The sequence below is a fragment of the Lepus europaeus genome, chromosome 11, assembly GCF_033115175.1.
Source record: "Lepus europaeus isolate LE1 chromosome 11, mLepTim1.pri, whole genome shotgun sequence".
Lineage (NCBI taxonomy): Eukaryota > Metazoa > Chordata > Mammalia > Lagomorpha > Leporidae > Lepus > Lepus europaeus.
In genome coordinates this window covers 41,179,477-41,200,416 of record NC_084837.1, presented here as the reverse complement: position 1 = coordinate 41,200,416, position 20,940 = coordinate 41,179,477, and the positions used below count along the sequence as shown (strand labels likewise).

Genomic DNA, 20,940 nt, shown 5'->3' with positions numbered 1-20,940 from the left:
TCTCTCTCTCACTGTCCACTCCACCTGTCAAAAAAATTTTTTAAATAAAATAAAAAGTAGAATTCAGATGATGAGGATGAAGGGATGTAGAAGAGACTAACCAATTAAACATAGTTTTGCCATAGATTAGAAATAAAATGGGTTATTAAAGATGGTCACTGTTCTCTTAAAAAGGTCCTTAAAGCTGACCCATCCCCAGGTCTTACACAACCCTATCGTCAGTGAAACTCAGGGGTCCATCACTAAAGGTATAAGTCTTTATACAGCAAGGACATGCTGGGAATGAATACCTTACGATACCATTTTGTAACTGATGTTTCAGAGTAAATAATGCTATCACAACACTTCTGGGTTACAATAATAGTGTCATAAATAGTATGTGTCCAGTGAAGCACAAAGCAAAAATTTTTGCAGGCCTAAATACCCATCCTTTTTTCATCCATCAAATGTTTCCGATAGAGCTCCTGCAAGTAAGACACTAGTTCTAGTTGAGGGTGAGCAAAAGTTTGGAAGAATTAGTAATGAGGATGTGAAACTATCTAACACTGACTTGAACTTCTATTTATTTTTCCGACTGGAAAGTAACATGAAGTAATGTCTACCCCTCCAGTAAAAAACTCCCCGTTTTCATTTCTGTAGTCTTTCTTGAGGCACACAGTTTAGTGGCAGGAAACATGAGTTCTAGAATGTCTTACCTCGTCAGTCTTCGTAAGAGCAGAGAGAAAAACCCAGGCAGGTTTAGTGAGCAAGTGGTAGACTGAGAGGCAGTGGAGCCTACAGCCTTGCTTCGACCACTCAGCAGCTGGGTAAACTTGAAAGACGATTTTAATGTCATAGAACTGTAGTGCTCTCACCTATTAAATAGGGGATGTGAATGGTCTCTTCCAGCTCCAGAATTTAATTAACTGAAGTGAAAGGAATATGAGAACTGTTCTTAAGTGTTAGATGTCAGGTGTGATGATGATGGTGAGGATGATGACTCGAGGTGCATATGTAAGTAGACTTCTGTCTACCCCTACATCTGTTTTGGTTTAAAACACCTTCATTAACATGTTCTCTTGGCACAAGACTCTAATGGCAAAGCAAGCTCAGCCCCAGGGGCTTGGCAGGCCACCTGCCCCCAGCCTGAAGGATACAGGACTAAAGAGGCATACCCTCAGCCAAGGTTTCAAATGCTACCTGCCATCCACGTGGAGAACAATGTGAGTGGTGCCCCCAGAGTCCTACAGAGCAGCCCAGGAAAGCTAAATGATTGTTCAAGATCACACAGCTGAAGGGGAGAAGATTCTGATCTCAAAGTCAGCTTCTGATGCCCCGTAGTTGTTGATATCCTCTTTACATTATTGGTTCAGCTATAAAATATAGAAGAGGGCTTCAAAACATTCGTAAGAAAGTGGAATTAAAAGAGAAGTGGGGGAACAGGTATTGATTTGGCCTTACCAGTTTTTTTTGTTTTGTTTTGTTTTTTGGACAGGCAGAGTGGACAGTAGAGGGAGACAGAGAGAAAGGTCTTCCTTTTTGCTGTTGGTTCACTCTCCAATGGCCGCCGCAGTAGGCGCGCTGCGGCCGGCGCACCGCGCTGATCTGATGGCAGGAGCCAGGTGCTTCTCCTGGTCTCCCATGGGGTGCAGGGCCCAAGCACTTGGGCCATCCTCCACTGCACTCCCTGGCCACAGCAGAGAGCTGGCCTGGAAGAGGGGCAACCGGGACAGGATCGGTGCCCCGACCGGGACTAGAACCCGGTGTGCCGGCGCCACAAGGCAGAGGATTAGCCTAGTGAGCCACGGCGCCGGCCCTGATTTGGCCTTACCAGTTAAGATGCTCCATACTGGGGACATTATTCTGTGGGGAGGAGGTGCCTGCACATACACGCAAATCATGCTAGGAGATACTGGTCTGTACTTCTCTAAAGACTGGCATATATGAATATTTAATCAGCAGAACCCTTAAAAAAATTCTACTGTATCTCGTACTTATGTTGTCATCTTATCACCATCTGTGGTCTGTGCCAAAAGGCACATTGCAGTATTAAAGAAAAAAAAAAAGAGTTTGAGAAGAGTGACAGAAGTATTCCTTAAAGTGCTGCAGTCGGACTCCATGCAAAATCAGAGCGCCTTCCTCCTAGTCCCTAACCCCCAAACAGAATAACCATCAAGAAATATTAAAACACACATTTTATTAGTTTCATTTCATTTCTTAATTGCTCAAAGTCAGTTTACCCATTTATTGCTGTGTGAAGTGCTTAGAGGCAAGGCGCACATTAAAGGGATTATTTCCGTGTAATCCCCCCCTCCCAGAGGGTATGAGCTGATCACTGTGAATCCTGATTTACACTCTGCCACAGTACCGAATGGAGGAAATACGTATTGTAAAAGGCTACAGTCAGTAGTCAGGTAATACTGCAGGAGAGTGTAATTAAATAGCAAGAGAAAGTACCTCATTTTCGGTATAAAAGTTACGCAGGCCTTTTTCAGGAAGAGCTATTAACCAAACTGGTTTTGGCTTCCTACTTTTCTGACTATACTCTGTTAATTGATGGATGTTGAAGATGTGTAACCTGCTAAGATTTTCATCTCACGGTGCCTGGGAATAGACGGGATGGTTTCCCTAGACATGGACTTCTGGGGATAATGATGGTTCTCCACATTATGTTCTCTGGGCAGGAAAAGGGGTGCAGGTACTTGGGTGGAATCTGAAGGGATGCTGGAAATGGCACAGGAAATGGAAAGGAGGTAGCAAGGGGTTCTAGGTTAATATCCACAAAGATACTTGTGACAATTATGACATTCTGGCAGCCTCCGTGGTACATCATCGCTGGCCAGAGCCCATCACACTCAGAGGTCCAAGAAACCCATTAGTGACCTGGGAAAGAGCTTTTCCGTGTCCTGCTGCTAACAGACAGCTCCCTGTTGTAATACCTATCACCCGAGTACATCACGTTAGGAGCGCTGTTGCTATCCTTAGAAGCAGATCAAAGAGTATTAGAAGAATACAAGGGTATGGCTGATCCTCACCAGCAACTTCTGCCCCGCGACGGACATGACCCGAACACCGAGGTCATGTTGGACAGCACTGAGCGAGGCAGTGCCTCCATCTCCGGCTGCAACTATTTTGATATTTGATGTTCATTCTCTACCTTGAGAGTCAGCCTAATAACAAAATAAACAATTTTTCAAAAAAGCCCTCAAGGAGATTTGTGCCATGTATTTTATTAGATTGAAGGCAAAACAAGCTGATACCAGCAGAAAAAAAATACGGCTGTTTCAGACCCCAGCTGACCTCCTTTGCATGGAAAATTCTCCATGTCATTACAGAGCTAATGAGTAATATTTAATGAAAACATTATGCCTTTGCATACCTCGTAAGCAACCCTTCTTACATTTAAATTTACATAGAAATAAGATGTTTTGTAAGAAAAAAAAACGCATCTTGAAAATGTGTATGTTTTAAGAAAAATATTCGTCTGCTATCTGGGGTGCTTTCTGTAGCTGTTTCTGAGAATCCCAAACTTCTCAATAAGAAAAATTGTGGAATTCAGTCAATCATCCATTTGACACCAAACATGCAAGTATTTGATGGTGCGTGGCTAAAACTGCTGAACACAAGGCAGACTGGTCCATGTTACACGGAACGCTTTGGCTTTATGCAAACAGCCGCGTACAAGGCAAAAACTGGGCTAAACCGTAGCTGGATAAATGCACGTGAGAACAGTCTTTCACCTTCAAGCACCCCAAGATTTGCAGAGGAAGACTTTGGATGCAGGATTGTTCGCATGGCCTGGGTGCATTGATCCACACCTCTCTTTCCTCCCTGTTCTCGCCCCCCTGTAGGTGGAGCTGACAGGCAGCAGCGTCTTTGACTATGTGCACCCCGGAGACCATGTGGAGATGGCAGAGCAGCTGGGCATGAAGCTCCCGCCCGGGCGGGGTCTCCTATCGCAGGGCATCGCCGAGGACGGAGCCAGCTCAGCATCTTCCTCCTCTCAGTCAGAGACCCCTGAACCAGGTGGGAACTGCACCGCCAGTGTGTGGGTTGGTGGGCAGGTTCAGAGTGCTCCAGTGACCTGTGTGAATAGACTATAAATAGGACCAAGGGTATTTAACGATTCCATGCAGCTTTCAGTCCCGTGCAGTAATTAAAAAAGGAAGAGATTTGAAAATAAGGAGACATTTTAATAAGTATAATCCAGAGATCTCATTTCAGTTGAACAATACATATAGAAGGTTCTAGTTCCTCTAGTTTTGTTTTCAGATTCCTGGAGGGAAAAGCTTCCAGCGTGGGTCACCCTCCCCCCTTTTTTATTACCATGGCTAAACATAAAGCATTTATTTGGTATTCAGCGAAATCTATGGCAGAAGCATTTTGAGTTGGAGAATTAGAAGTATTAGGAAGTTGCCAAAATCTTGGCAGCTTTTTTTTTTGTTTAAGCATCGGAAGGTACTTGAAAGATGTGAACAGATAAATTAAGGCTAAAAAGAAAACAGAAATGGCTACATTTTAAACTGCCTTTCCACCCTCAGTATTTAATTAGATCAATTGTATAGAGGAAGGAACAGAGGTGACATTCCTCATTGGGATTCCTTCCAGGACTCTTATAGACTTTGCATTCAGAATGTTCCCATTTTCATTGTGTTGTACTGATGATAATTTAAGTATTAGGGGAAAATCCATTTATAAATTAAACAAAATGACTTGATATCCATCAGTCCCCTAGTTCATCAAGCTGTTCAAACACGGGGAAGATTGGCTGGTCGGCCTGGGTCTTCCGAGAGCGCTGGTAATTAGATCTGCGAAGGATTTATTCTTTGCTGATTGGGGCTTTAAATTAATTGAAGTTCCACATTTGTGGTTTTGTCCTTTTTGTACTTTTTTAGAGGAGATATTTCATATTCTTGTGTGGTGGAGTGCTTGGCCAAGCAGCAGTGGTTTAAATGTTAATTTTTCTCATGAGAAGTTTAAGATTTTTAATGAATCAAGGCCTGATTTGAAGTGCAAAGTTTTATTTGCTTACTTGGGAAATTATTTTTGCACTCTTCAAAGATGCTTGTACTCTACTTGATCTGTTGTTTTGAAACAGATTCACAACACAAAGGCGTTGTATTTGAAAGCAAAATGAAAAAAAAAACTAAAGATTAATATTCAAATAACTCTACATACTTCCAAGAAAATAATTTGGCCTATCTAGAAAAATCACAATATGTTTGTTCACGGAGAAGGGAAGGAACTGAATTCCATCTAAAACAATCCATGTTTTGTCACTGATGTTAACTGCAGAATCTAGGGCATTCCTCATCCTGTAACACTGGTGAGCGTCCTTCTCCAGGGAGTCCCACACTCACTGAGAAAAGAGAATATTTAGGATTATTCATTACCCTTTAAAAATGGCAATAATGTTGCTCAGAGGGGAAATGATAGGTTCCTGAATTCACATGTCAGGGAGATCATTGGAACTGGTTTCAGTCATCAGGATGTGCATAGTGGGATGTATTTGACGAGCAGTACGTGTAAACAGTGTTCTGCTCTTTCATTCTGGAGTTGGGTTGGGGAACCTTGATTCTTCATGACTCAAACATGCAGGGTGACAGGCTCCAGCTTTTTAAGCCTTTGCATGAAGGTAGGTCTTGGCCAAGTGCGCTTAGTTTCCTTGCATCACAGACCCTCCTGCAGTCATACTTCTGCAGGAGAACCGACTGGCGACCTTTCTGAAGTCTGCCAGAACACGAAGCTCCTGGCCAGAGAACGCTGTCCACTGCATTGCTGAGCAGTTCTAATAGAGTGGAAGTTATTCCCACTATGGAGGAAAGTCCATCTGGCTCTGACTTCACGCCCTGATGCAAGGCCTGCCCCCAGGAACCACTTTTTCAATTGAGTCCTCCTTCCCAAGCACATCCTCTCCAATACATGGAGTCGGATGCATCAGATCCTCTCTTCTTTCCAGGCCAAGCAGTGTTGATTCCACTCAAGGCCTCCCCTCCCTGAAGACAGTCTTCCAGATGTTTTCTGATTCGTGCAAAGTCCGTAGAGGCTACAGGAGGCTTCAGAAAATTCGTGGAAAATGAAATTACCAAATATTTGGGAGCAAAATATTTTGAAATCCAAGCACAGTTTAAGTATTTTCCATGAACTTTTTGCAGGCTCCTGCATGGATTTCAGATTTTTTTTTTATAGCATAATAAACTTAGCTCACGGAAAATGGAATTAAAAGATATTTGAAGTACCCTTGTGCTATACCTCTGTTAATGTAGCCTTCATGAATCAGGTCCCACTGGAAGCCAGCCCATGCACACTGAGCTTCATGACCCACGCAACTCATGTCAAGGGTGACTTGTCACTTTGGATGAATAAAAGAAAAAAAAAAATCCCACAGCCTATAAACCAATTCTGCTAGAGCATGCTAGGCTAGCGTGAGAATAGAACAGCAAAGCAAATGAATATTTTAACATAAGGCCTTTGAGAAATCCCATAGCTTCTCTGAAGCAGTAGGATGCACAAAACAACTCGAGGTAGACCGTTAGAACTCGCTTCTTCCCTGTTGTTAATTCTGGATCGTGGGAGAATCTGTGTGTCTTTCAGAGTTGCTGTTAACATTGCAGTGTGATGACAAGGTGCACCACAATTCCTTGGCTTCCCTTTGCAGCCTGCCTTTAGCCATCCTAAGCGAGGCCAGGGAGAACTCTGCTTTCCCCGTCCCTTAACAACTGGGCTCATTAGCTACACTTGCGTCAGAAAGGGCTCTCTGCCTTGATGGTGAGTATGGCTCTCACCATTAGAGAAAGTTAAGCTAGCTAAGCCTGAAAAGACTGTAGTGTTAGTTATTTTCAATCTTTGGCTTAAGAAAGCAATTAGATTGACTGCTCAAATACTGAGAAGCAGCGTAGGGTGCTACCTTGAACAAAATATCTTCACTAATGCAGATGATCGCTCCAAGGGAATTACTTAAAAAGTTCATGTCAGGCACTACATCCCAAAGCTGCTTATGTTTCTTAAAAGCTGAAAGAATTTTAACAAGATTTCCTAATTCTTAATAACATGAAGGAACATTTTTTTTGAAGACTGTTGTTCATTGCATCATAATCTTTTAAACTCTGATAAAGCACAGATTCTTTTTCAAATAGTGATGTAATTTGGTTGGAAACGGGCTATCGATATATGGTTATTATGAAAATGAAAGGACTGGTAGGTATGGAATTTTTCAGAAGCCCTGATGTGTTCAGCGTAGCATTACTAAATGACTGAAATCTAAATAACATTTGGCATTATAATAAAAGGAAATAAGTGACTAAACCCATCTAAGAGGCAGTGATACTGTGCCATAATCAGAAATCCATTTCTTTGAACTGCCAGCCCTGTGATTGTCTTCTCTTGAATCAGTCTCAAGGTAATAGTTGGGGGGGGGGGGGGTTGCTGTGTGGACTGGACAGCAGCACCATGTAAGTATGTTATAAATAGGCACATTTACTAATAGTTTAGTAAATAGATCTATTTTTACAAGATGTCTTAAGCCAGGCATAAGAGACATGAACGGGTGGCCTCATTTTATGTGTATGAAGTTCTTAGGGCTTGGTGCAAGCATTTTGGAAGAGACTGCTTTTCGCCAGCCATGGCTCCGGCCACACAAGACACAGAACTCCGAACACACACTGGGATCTTTCCAGACCTGCTGACGTCTTCTCATTACTCTTAATGATGCTGCAACCTTGGGATTATGACTGCTAGCCTCATCTTTTCATAAACTTCAATGGCGGATCTTTTAAATGCTTAGTAAACAAAAAGCAGCTCTTTCAAGAAATCCCAGAGGAACTTGAAAAATCTGCCTAGTTGGAAGGAAAAAACTCTCCTTCAGTTGTCAGAAAATCACTGTTTTTACTCCTTTTTGCTTCTTCATAAAACATCTCTATTTTTCCAACTATTAAATTAATTATGGTCATTGTGAAAAAAAATCAATACAGAAAATAAGGAGGGAGATGGGGTGCACAAAGAATATCTCCTTCCCCAGGAATAACCACCATTTGTTCATATATATATGATCACATATCCATCTAGATTTTGTTTTTGTTCCTGTACATGCCTAGAGGTATACAGTGGAGGATTTGTTTTACTAAAATAAGAACATAACCTCACCTGGAAAAATGGAATTAACAGATGAGTTTCTTTTAGTGCAGAAAATTTTAAACTCATCGTGTTTTTTGAAGACCAATTACTTCATGTGGATTTCAAAATTCTGTAGCATCAAAATAAACTTGGTTTAATGCCATCGCGGGAACTTTTTGTAGGACTCTGATCCATGCTGCTGGGAGCCTGTTGCTCTATTTAACCTCACAGGCATCTTTCCCTGTCGTGTTTTTCCTTTCTGTCTCCAGTGGTTTGGTTCCCACTAGCTAACAAAGAGCTCCTGCTGTAGGAACGCTGTCAGGGGAAACCTGCCTGGGTCCTGCTTTGAAGGGAATTCAGCCAGGTCAGCAGTTTTTGCAGCCTATTGAATGGGTATAAACTCCTAGAGGGAGAAGTCAATAGTTAGCCTGGATTGAGACAGGGTAGCGAGATGGAGGAGACAGTGCTTTGGGCATAGAATAACTACAACACCATGAGTAACCCACTGGTTGCCTATCATGCGTTCGTCTCAAGTTGCAGGCAGAACTTAGCTTGCTGTACATCCCTCTAGTGGTGATCTTTTTGCTGTTGTGCCCACTCTGTGTCCTGACGGCTTTAAAGCAAAATTGAAGTGCTAAAGTATTTCTTGGTATGAAAATGGAAATAATCTGCATTTGCTTCTTCTGTGGCAAATTTGATCAGCTCCTGATTCTACAGGAACTCAAATTTCTCCAATTCCATTAGACAGTTCTCGCAGTAAGTGATATGATTAGAGGAACAAAGGTTGAGGAATAACAGTAAAGAATGCAGAAATTTGTCTGATTTATTAAAAATCTGATTGGACAGGTGATACACTTGTAATTTTAGGTGAATTATTTACCATCTGGCAATGGTTGAGAAGATTGAAAAAAATTTTTTGTTTTTTGGTTCACGTTTGCTATCACTGAACTGAATGTAGAAGTTGGGCGAGGGATCCCCATCTTACTATCCCTACATCCAAGCCCAGTCCTCAGACAATGTGACTGTATCTACAGCACTTTCTGCTGTACTGCAAATGTCAAACAGGAGGTGTAATGGATTTAATATTAGCGCTGGCCAAGGTGTTGAGGGAGCTGTTAATAATGTCACTCCAGTTATTGATCTGAAGCCTTTAAAAATCAGAGAAAAGTGAGAGATCCCCTACTGGGGAAAGGCGTACAGTGGCTGGTTTTTATTGCCAATATATTTCTACATATAGAGTGGCAACTTGCTGGAATTATGTTATCGCCATTAATCTCTGTGAGATTTTTGGAGTCATTATATGGTAAGATAATACCATGGACACAGCTCCGCATGCTAATTCCCAAAGACCAGGCCACATGCTTTTAGACATAACTAGGGTTTAAAATTGTGCCTGGTGACTGCAGCGTGCAGGCCAGCCAGCACATGACAGGCCATGTACTGGCACTATGTTTATATTGATGACAATGCTGGTTGCTCTGGCAGTGTCAATGACAGACCGTAGGGTCACCAGGATGAGCTGTACACTACTTTGCCTTTCTAAAACTAAGTAAAAATCGTACAGTGGCTCCCTCACAATAGAAATGGATTTTGTTGTTAGAATTAAAGTACCTTCTCAGGAAACTGCTAATCCTTCCGTCAGATGGCAGTTTGTATGCAAAGAAATTCCTGCTTTCCATAGTCCCTAACTAATAAATGAAATTAAAATGTATAATTTATGTTGAATGTTTATCAAACTGCAAACACACACTTAATTCCTTTCCATATTCATACAACATAAGCAAAGATAAATCCATCAGATAATGTACCACTGTGATCTCTGATGGATTGAATATGCAATGTGTCTCTACCAGGGCTGTAGCAAGGATCTGGACAAGTCCAGGAATTCCTCAAACCAGGCTGACTCCGGCTGATACTCAGATGCACATGTATGTGGCAAATCTAATCATCGGAAATCAACCTAAGAAACATTGCACTGGAGGAAGAGGCACTGAGCCCAGCAGTTAAGATACTCCTGCCACATCTCAGAGTGTTGGGGTTCTGTACCAGACTCAGTGATGGTTCAGGCCCTGATGGAGCTCCAGTTCCTGGCTTTGATGTCAGCCAGTGTCCGTTGCAGGCATTCAGAGTGAACCAGCAGATGAGATCTCTCTCTCTTTGTCTCTCAAATAAATAATAACTTCTAAAACCTAGTCTTACCATAATCCAAAGAGATCATAGCGCATACAGTCAGCTTATATCCAAAAACTGTACATCCTAATTATATATTTTCCTTAACTATGCCATCATTATTTGGTAACCCTGAATCAAGATGATGCATGCACAAAAAAAGCCAACACTCTTACAGGGACTGCCTTGCTAGGCTTAGAATGATTCTTTGGCCTCAATAAAGCTACCTTAATGCAAAATTACTTTTTTTTTACAGATCGTGGGTTACTTTCAAATGTCGCTCCCCCGCCCCCATCCCTAGCTAAGCCAAAGAAGATCATGGGGAACTGCCACAGAAGGGACAGGTATTTTCCACTGTCCTCTTCTGGTACTCACGGCCTAGGCATACGTTTGGGTTTGTTCACACTTTGGTGCGTGTGTCTATGTATGAGAAGAATACTTGGAAAACAACTTACAGAATCTTGCCTGAGGGAGAAAGAGCAAGTAAGGTGAGACTCTCTCCCACCACCCGACTCTCTCGGCCGGCCCGGGAGCTGAACTCCTTTCCAGGCCAGCTCCCACAATTCACAGCAGCCCCAGGTCTCCTTTGGGATCTGACACCTTGACCACAAAAGGCAGCACTGGTGACTCCCTTAGCTACAGAAAGGTGACATCCCTCTTATTCCCAGAAAAAAAGTTAGATGCCATTCTGAAACTAACCTTTCCTTCCAAAATATAGATGAGAATGGTTGCAACTCAAAATAAGTACAGCTTTCTGATATTGACAGGGTACCAAGTGTTTTGTTCAATAATAAAAGCAGGCCGGCACCGCAGCTCACTTGGCTAATCCTCTGCCTGTGGCACCAGCATCCCGGGGTTCTAGTCCCGGTTTGGGCGCAGGGTCCAAGTGCTTGGGCCCTGCACCCGCATGGGAAACCAGGAGGAAGCACCTGGCTCCTGGCTTCAGATTGGCGCAGCGCACCAGCCGTAGCAGCCATTTGGGGGGTGAACCAACAGAAAAAGGAAGACCTTTCTCTCTGTGTCTAACTCGCCTGCCAAAAAAAAAAAAAAAAAAAGAAAGAAAGAAAGAAAAAAGAAATAATAAAAGTAAAGACCTCTTAACAGAATACACACATAACTGTTTACGTGTAACATTTTTTCCCAAAACTTTCTTTTGAAAGGTTAGGAAATCAGTTTTTTAAAATCTGTTATTTTCAAGTTTTTCTATAGAGCTTTCAAGGTCATAATTTTGAGTTCAGTTTACTTATACTGATAAGGGAATCATTTTTTGAGTTTCAAAAATGAAACACAAGCCAGTTGTTAATAATGACCTGTTCTTTGCCATTTCAAAAAAATATATGACTGTCTATCACTGGATAATTAAAAACTATAGATTCTATTTCTGTAACTCTTGCCTTGAAGAAAGCTCAAGTTATTTGCTTTTAATACATGCCACTGTTCAGAAATTTCATCCCTGTCCAAATTATACCATTCTGAATTCTTCATCTGCACTAAACAGAAGACTTACAGAGGATCAGTTACCTGGCATTGACTGAGCTTTGCAGGGTGCACAGATCAGAAGAGGCAGAACCGACTGAAAACCATTTCCACCCCTAGTGAGCAATTTACTCATGATTGCTTGGGGAAAATACTGGAAATATTGCTTCTGTGTAAAGTTTGCAACTTGGAATTGTCAGCTCTTTGCCAAGCAGTTATTCCCAAGTATAGCTTTGCAGCAAAGCATGCTCAGGCCACTGTGATAATGGTGGCATTCGTATCCTACTTGCAGTATGCAGAGCACTGAACCCACTAATTACAGGAGTTAATTCACACTGTATTCCTTGGACCCAGGTCAGAGTGTTATCCTTGTTTTACAGGTGGGGGGAAAAAGTGATGGCAATTCCAAGTGGCTTGCCCCAAGCCACACGGATGAGTTTAGCAGCCAAGATAAGAGTAAAGGGTACTACAACATTAGGGTTGCAATAGTTGGGAAGCCTAGAAGGTGAATGGAGAAAAGAGGACCCTGGTAGGAACTGAGTCAGAGGAATATTCTCTGAAGGGATCCTGAAATGCAGAGAGAAACCCAATTACCATTCCTCACCCCCTGTTCACATCACTGGATCTTGGTTTTTCCAATACAGTCTCTTAGGTGGGACTCAAATCATCCATCTAACCCTTTTTCTTGTCTTTCATTCCTACATTGAAACTCCACAGTGAACAATTAATAGCATCTAAATTAATGATATGCAAAACTCAACCCTGAGTTCCTTGGTCCACATGAGCTTTGTGCCTCTGCAGCCAGGAGCAACACCAAGGTCATCTCTGTACACTTGGCCTCTCCTCTGCCTTGGCCAACACTTGGGCCAAGCTCTGCGCTCTTTCTTCAGAGTCTTGCTGTCAGAACCCATCTCCTAAGGCAGATGAGATAGAGAGAGCAAGAAGAGTCACCATGGTGTCCATCAGGAGGTGGACATATCCTCCTGAAGATACCCGCTCATGGTTTTTAAGAACCTCCAGGCAACATCACCCTATTTCTGTTTGCTGGCAAAATTCACTTGAGAAGAAAAAATAACTTGCTTCTCTTCTCTAGCCGCTCTCAACCACAGGACATTTTTATTCAAGAACCTAGGCCCACTGCATAGTAGGGATTATATAAATTATTCAGCCACCATTGATTATCTGCCTTGTGTCAGATGTTCTATGAAGTCATGTGAGGGGAACAGATCACTTACACAATGCAGGAGTGTGGTGGAACCAGTCAGGGATAGCATTAGGGCACAAGCCGCCACTGTTGGCAGTCGTGGCAGAGTTATCACAGGTATGAAACTTCAACCCTAAAACCAATGGGCCAGAAACTTCAAGACATGCATGAACTTCACCAAGGGTTTTTTGTTTGAGGGATTGATGAGGTAGCCAAAAAGTTGTTTAAAACTCTGCCTGCTGGATGATAAATGCCCATAGTTCCTCTGACTAGAGGTACTACTTGTTGCAAATACTCTAATAGGATTAATAATAATTGAATATTAATTAATAGAGTTTATTATGTTGTTCCAATTAGAAGAAGAGGCATTTGTAAATCATTGCTTTTCTCAAAGTGACCTTAACCAAAATTAGAATTGGCACATGATTTGCCCACACTAGGTTCTGTGGCCCTAGGAATCGAACTCAGGCCATGTCTCTGTTTTGAGCACAGGAGGTAGATGCAATGCCTGCCCTTGGGAAGCTCATAAGCATCCTTAATGGTGTCATTCCTGACATAAAACAGCCAGGAGTCACGGAGCAGCTCAGTGCTGGTGGGCCGACCTTGATGAGAAACAAAGGCATGAATGCCCTTCCTGAAACGCAGCCTAAGAGCACACAGCACCATGGCGGTGAGCTTGTGCGTTTGGGAGGCAGGAGGGAGCCCCATGTCCCTCACCGAAGCTAAGATGCATGCTTGTCCTGGAGGAGCTGGGGTGACAACGTGAAACACTGATACTAAGTTCTGAGTATAACCCCTTGAAGACGGCAGTGACCCAAGGAAAACATTAGTTTGCCAATTATAAATTCAAAACTAACTCTCACATTTAGAAGGATCCTATGTTGAGGGTCACATCTCACAACTCCTCGTGAATCCCCAGATCCCTCATGCATTGTGTTTGCTAATATTCAGTGAACGTTCGCCATATGTCATGTTCTCCACAAGCCCATTGTATGCATTCCCTCATTCAGTCCTCACAAAATACTATGAAGATGGTGCCATTATTTTTCAAACATATAAAAGTCATATAGCACACCGTTGGAGAGTCTAGGATGGGAAGCCATCCAGCCTGGAACCAGAACCCACACCCAGAGCCATTCCTCCTCGATGCTTCTCAATAGCCCACCTGAAATAACTGTCCAACCCCTGCCTGAGCCCACAAGCTGGCGGCTCCCCGTCCTTCCTGGGAAGCTCTGTCTGCTGTATTTGAATAGCCTTCCATAGCATAGACAACACTGCGCTTGATACTGGCTCCTTGGTCGTCTTGAGTGTGCAGGATGAGTTGAACAGGAAATAAGGGAAACAAGAGAAATCATGTTCTATAACCCAGAAGTTAGCAAGTAGACCCTGGAAAGCATAAGAGCTACTGAGAGGAAGAAATGCTTTTGAACTAAGATGCTGTTTAGACAAAGGGAGACATGGGCCTTGTGGTTAGTCTTCAGTCAGGAGCTAGTAGTTAATACTCAAGAAATTATGTAGGTCTTAAGATTTCACATTTGATTGGCCTCAATAACACCATAGATCCACTTCACTTTTTTTTTATCAATTTGTAATAAGATTTTGAAAATGACAAAATTGCATATGCTATTGATTATAAAATATTAAGGCATACATTCAAGCTGTTCCTCTGTATGGCTTATTCCAGTCTATCGTGTACCTGTGGCCAAATGTCAGCTGCTGGTCGGTGACTTCCAGCTGTCAGGGCATGTCGTCTCCAAAGAAGAACACCAATAAGAACTAACAAAAACTGCTGGCATCAGAAAAAGTGACAACCCTACTCTTGTATCTGGCCATCCCTATGTTGCATAGATCCCCCTATGTTGGAGGGGGATCAACTTAATTATAATATAAAATGAATTAAAATTTGGCCCATACTTAGGGAAATCCTTGCCATTTAACAGAAGTAATATATAGGTATAAAAATGATCTAAGTGCAATTGTTCATTTCTTCACTCATTCAGCCATTACTTACTGCATGAGCATGGGCCAACCTCTGTCCTGGTTGCTGGGCCACGTTAGTTAATAAGAAGGTCCCTGCTCTTGCTAAACTTATATTTGCATATACCACCTGCCAATGGAGCCAAAATGATTTATGTCTTAAGATTCAGGTAATAGAGATCTCCACTTTATAAACACTAGCTATATCTACATAGCAGTTTGGAATAGACTAGTTGGTTTTCGATTTTCTAAAATGCACAGCAGACATAAATTCTAAGGCAGAATCTTAAAACCATGTTCCCCATCATATCTGTCCCTTGAGTTGCTCTTGGATGAAAGGGGTCCACAGTTAAATAGTAAAGAAAAGCCTCATAGTGCATCCTTTTGTTGGAGACTAACAGTACACATGAACCTAGTCAAGATTGGAAAGTTAGGTGACCAGTAGACCTATTTTTTAAACTAGCCATTCCCAATGTTTGTTAGTTAGAGAAATTCTTATTTGCACCCCTGGAAATGATATTAAGCTCTGTGGGTGCTCTTATCCCTGCTGGCTGGGTGCCACCCCACCCATCCACGTGGCTCTTCTGTTCCAGGCCCCTCCTCATGTAGGTAGGACTGCTAATTATCCCAGATGGTTCTCTTCAGTCCTCTGGGCCTGCCCTTCAAGCTTTAAGCTTAAAGCTGAACTGCTGGATGAATCTGGTGATGAACTGAAAATTTTTAGGACAAAACTGGTCAACTCCCAGTTGCAGCTTGGTTTTTGTTGTTGTTGTTGTTGTTTTGTTTTTAAGAGCAGCCCTGTTTGAGGCTCTTCCAGCCTCTCCCACCCTGGGCTCCCTGTCTTCCTACACAAGGGCAGAGCACTGAAGTCTTTGACTCCCTCAGGAGCTTTTGCTGCAAAAGTATCTTGTGCTTACCCAGAGCGGTGGAGTGGTTATCACCAATTACTTGGCGGTTTGCTCTGATTTATAGCAATCTAGTTAAATTATACTACTCTGTATGAGGGCGAACTTCAAAAGGTTCATGGAAAAGTGGAACTGAAAGATACATTTATTTTGATGCAATAAAATTTGAAATCCAGGAGTGTTTTTTTTTTTCTTAGTACACATTTTCCAGGAACTTGTTGAAGACTCCTCAGATGCATGGATTTCAAGAATTTTGCACCAAGATAAACTTATCTTTTAATCACATTTTCCACCAACTGAATTTGAAAAAACTGAGACTTGACTACATAAAAGGCTGATATTGGTAACTCAAATTTTAGGGCAATCCCCTTAACTGTTAATTGTATATGTTATAAATTTGTAAGTGCACAGGACTTTGGACTCGGACACCCAGTGTTCATGTGTATACTTGCGGCTCTGTCCGTTACTATATATGGGACCTTGGGATAGTTAACTACCTTATATTTGCCTCAGTTTCCCCATTATCAAATTTGAGTCTTCTCTGCCTGGATTAGAAATGGGGTAGGAGTCCTCACTGGCTGATTTTATCATAAAATGAATTTCCTTATTACCATGATTTATAAGGGTATTATGTCGATACATGTGACATGCTTACAACAGTAGTAGGGCACATCAGCAGTATTCAATGAGTGTTATTAACTATATTGAAGCAAGTATTCTCTTATAGTATTATTCCTTATGGAAGGCTGGCCATGTAATATTTCCAGGTTGGGCTTCACTGACACCATGGTCCAACTACGTGACTTAAGGGGCCCACATTCTACAAGGACCACAGTATGCAAAAGGTATCTTCTGGAAACACACACACACACACGCCTTACATGGAGTTCTTCTGTAGACTATGGAGAAACACTGTGTTGGAAATGAATAGCTTGCCTTCCTGCAGCCTCTGTAAGGCACAGAATCATTTTGCATATTACACTTTTGTATACTCAGTTTTTGTATAGCATAAGAGAGCTGGGTAATTCCCACTCCCAGAGGTCCAGCCCACTGTTCCTGGGTTCTGCACAGCATGTTGTGTCTGGTGACTTCCCTTTTTCTAAGGTTCGCTCGGAGGCTGCCCGGTTCCGCTTTGGAATAGGCCTTGATGTCGGTCTCCAAGGATTTACCGCTTCTAGCCCGGCCTATTAAAATGTGTTCTGCCTGTGACCCAGTGATTTAGCTGGTGCACAGTGTTCATGCTATGCTTGACTGACATTTTCCCTTTGTATCTGGCTGGAGCACTGTGATGTGGCCACAGCCACGACATGGATTAGGGTCCACAGAGGACTACATGACCCAGAATCGGATGTTAGGGTCTTCAACCTAAAGCTCCTTTTACTATCAAATCAGCTTACAGACAACCCTCTGCTCTGTCCTATGGGATGGGGGTACGCTGTGTTGGTCTGAACTTTAAATGAATCAATTTATTCTGGGTAGGAGGGCGGCTGTTCATCAGTAATCTTGAGTAGTGAAATGAGTGTAGATTGGGTGGAACACTTCTGTAAAAGCAAGAGAGATGCCCAGATGCCCTGGCCGTAGGTGCTATATATGGACTTAAATAAATAAATTAAGAAACTCATTTCACATAGGCCACCAAGCAGTCATGAGATGTTAATGACTTTTAGTCACTGCCAACCTGGACAGAATTCAAGCCAACGACCTACGGGTGAAAGGCTCTATATATCCCATTACCAATCCCCTGAGCCATCCAGCCGCCCCTGACAAGGTATTTTATCATACCAAGTACAGTGCCGTACAATAGTCTAAATTCCCATCACATCAGAAAATGTTCTACTTAAAATAAAAGAGAGCATGTTAAAGAGAGGCAGAAAACCTAGTTCCTCAAATAAAGGAGCAATTTCCGTGTTTAAAAAATTACTTTTCAAAGAAGGGAGATAAGGGTATATTACATATATTAGATATATATACATATACATACACATACATATATATGTATATATATACACACACACACAAGGTTGAGATTTTTAAATTCTGGTGTTTTCTCATATTTACTCCATTGCATATTTGATTCTGCCTCTGGATATTAGTCGACTGGCATATTTTAGAGGTCCATTAAAAAAGTCATTAGTTTTAGGTTAACATTTGTATTAAACTGATTCGTTAAACCCAGCGTGCTTTCTTTCCTAGCTTGATTTTAAGTGTCATAAATAAATGACTTAAATGTCCCACAAGACAAATGTTCTTTAATCATCTAATGCACTCATTTATCCTAAGCCTTAACCTTAGTCCTAAATTAAGTCTGTTGCAAAAACATAACTTCATCTAAAAACACCCATCAATCCTACATGGTTTTGATAAGCACATTTTAAAAACATAAACAATCAGACAGTTGTCAATCTGGGTGAAGCCCAGTCCCATGTAAGAGTTATTCACCAGCAGCCATCTTTCATGGCCACACCACCAACAGAATTCTAAAAGAGAATGGTGTTTTGGCCTTTGTTGCATGTTTACATCGTGAATTGAGAGGTGTGTGAGGGAAGTATGGTTTATAGGAACATGAAACAAAACAAAAAGTAGACAGAAGATAATCCCCATTCCACATCAGACACACTCCGGTTTTGTTTGTTTTTGGAAAATACCAATAACGTGACAGTGCTGCAAATGCATTAAAATTTCCCAATCACATATCTGGTAAATTGCATGTCATGCCTGTGATTAATTTCCATTTGTTCTTGGCCCTAAAAATCTGTCAAAGGATCTGGCTGCTGAGTGTTCATACGTGAGTAATGATTGCTGAAAGGTGCGGCATGAGGAGGGATGAAGTGAAAGTGTAATGGGACAAACACCTGACTCAATTGGGTACTTAATACATCATCACTAAGAATTCACCTCGATTAGTGAAATCTTCACTTTGACAGGTACCCAATTTTATTCCAAATGGATCCTTAGGCCTTTGGTTTGCCCATGGTACCATTTTATGGTAGGACAAAGATCATCTTTCCATTTTTCCACTGGCTTCCCTGGGTCCTGCAAAATTATTACCACAGGTCCCCTCGGGGTTGTTGAACCCCACCCCCACCCCCAACTAAGGTTTTAAAATTAAAAAAAAAAAAGATAAGAGCATTCAGCAAATAGCTACATTGAAAATAAACTCAAAAATTATCACCAAGGCCCTTCCTCTGCCATAATTTGTCAAATCTGCTGATAGGAAACAAATTCTATTCATAAAGATTTTATTTGGTGTGTGTGGGGGGGGGAACTCTTGTGATTTGGTAGCAATTCAATTATAGTTTTGTGAGATAGTGAGCCCGGAGAGGGAATCCAGACTGACAAGAAATATGACAGGACAGTTACAGAGTGTTTATGCAATTAAACTTTCACTGACAATACCTGCAGAATGATGAATGCGTGGGCGGAGGTATGTGAGCGCAGGCAATGCCCCACAAGGATTGCCCATTTTTCATTATTATACAACTGTTCAGATCTTTCAAGAACAGCCTGAAGTGAGGTGGAAAAGAGAGCACTGTTCTGCAGCATGTTAACCAAATGCCTTTCTTCCCCCTTCTCTCCTTCCAATGGGTCTAGATGTGCCAGGTGATAAAAGAACATCTATTTTAGAAAAGTGTTTCGAAAAGATTAAGATTTACCCTGAGTTTGACATATATTAATTTTGGATACCAAAAGAGGTTTTTATTCTTTTTTTCTGTCTGCAACTTTATATCACTTCCCAACTGATAGAATAGTGCATAATTAAACTGTTGGGTTATTCATTTTATGCAAGCAGGTGCAAAGGGCACTATAAAAGTAGGATTTGTACTGATGGTAGATTAAGAAAGAAAGGAGAAACTTAACAGCCTTTTGTAGAGAACCACAAAAGCTTACAGATGAGATTAATTTGGCTGGGCAAAGTCTGTATTACATTCTTGGTCTTCCAAGGATATAAGAAATCAGGAAAGTTGCACGATTTCAAAACCTCTGAAAGACAGTGTAGTTTTTCTCTGGTTGTTAAGTACCCTTATTTGGGGTCTTTATGTGATAGTGTCAGTTTGGGTTTTGATTCTGATTTAAATATAATAATAATAATAAGCGTTTAAGCACCCTAATGTCTTTCTTCAAAAGCTTGGACTTCATGTTGGCAAAATCTGCAACGCTTGCGATCACAACTGAACTTCTAGCCAAGAGGATTCTTGCAGGAGCCAGAGTTGATGATTCATTGTGTGGAGGTGAGAGAGAAGACAGGTCCAGCGGGCAGCACAAAGACTCGAAGGGTGGAAGAGAGAAGCACATGTCTTCCCTTCATATTTGCACAGCTTATTTAAATTAATGAGATTTACTTGGAGAAAGGAAATGATATTCATCCCTGGACCATTCATTCACTGGCTTTTGACCTCTGCTAAGCTGCCTTTGATACCCATTTTTGCTTTTGTTCTACTTAATAGTTTGACGCTCCTTTGTTAACATCCTTATCCCTTCTGGAGACACTGGAAAACATGACTTTCTCTTTGAAAAACTCAGTTGTCCTGACCAAACTTCCATGATGGCTTCCGCCCCAAACACAGAGAGCTGCAGTTGCGCGCCTACTTCCGTGGCTGTTTTTCTGGATAATTCCACAGTGCAGGGAATTGACCATTGATGTCCACCTGCCCATGTGGAGATTATTATAGATCAGACCCTGGGTTTTAATGAAACCATCAGATTGGTAAATTCAGTGAAATCACCGCTCACTTCAGCACAACTCAGTCTAATAATTTGTACTGCCTGTGAATTGACCAGGTATTTCTATCAAAATGATCAACCCAGAAACCCCATATAAACTGTAGTCTGATTATGAGTTTGTTATAATTACCCATTTTTTCCAAAAAGCTGCACTTTGTTACATCAAGAAAAAGATCAACAAATTCCATCAGATGTGAATTTTAATACGCACTAAAATTGATAGTTAAAAAATATTGTTTTCACATTACTTAGGTGCTAAAATTACACGGTGGTGTTCCTTTATTTTCAAAAACCAAACCTAATCCTGTTAATTCAAAGTGAATAACAAACAGGACTAAGACTTTTTCCCAAGTTGTTACATTTATTCAACCTGCTTGTGTTTTGTTCTTCATCATA

General features: G+C 41.6%; 1 protein-coding gene across 2 annotated transcripts in view; it reads left to right on the top strand.

Annotated features, from left to right (window-relative positions):
* Positions 1-20,940, top strand: part of NPAS3 (neuronal PAS domain protein 3) — a 913,697-nt gene that overhangs the window by 787,540 nt on the left and 105,217 nt on the right. For both annotated transcript variants that reach the window (XM_062205293.1, XM_062205292.1), the window contains exon 6: positions 3,831-4,005. In XM_062205293.1, the coding sequence (XP_062061277.1) occupies positions 3,831-4,005 (175 nt within the window). The remainder of the gene's footprint in view (positions 1-3,830; positions 4,006-20,940) is intronic.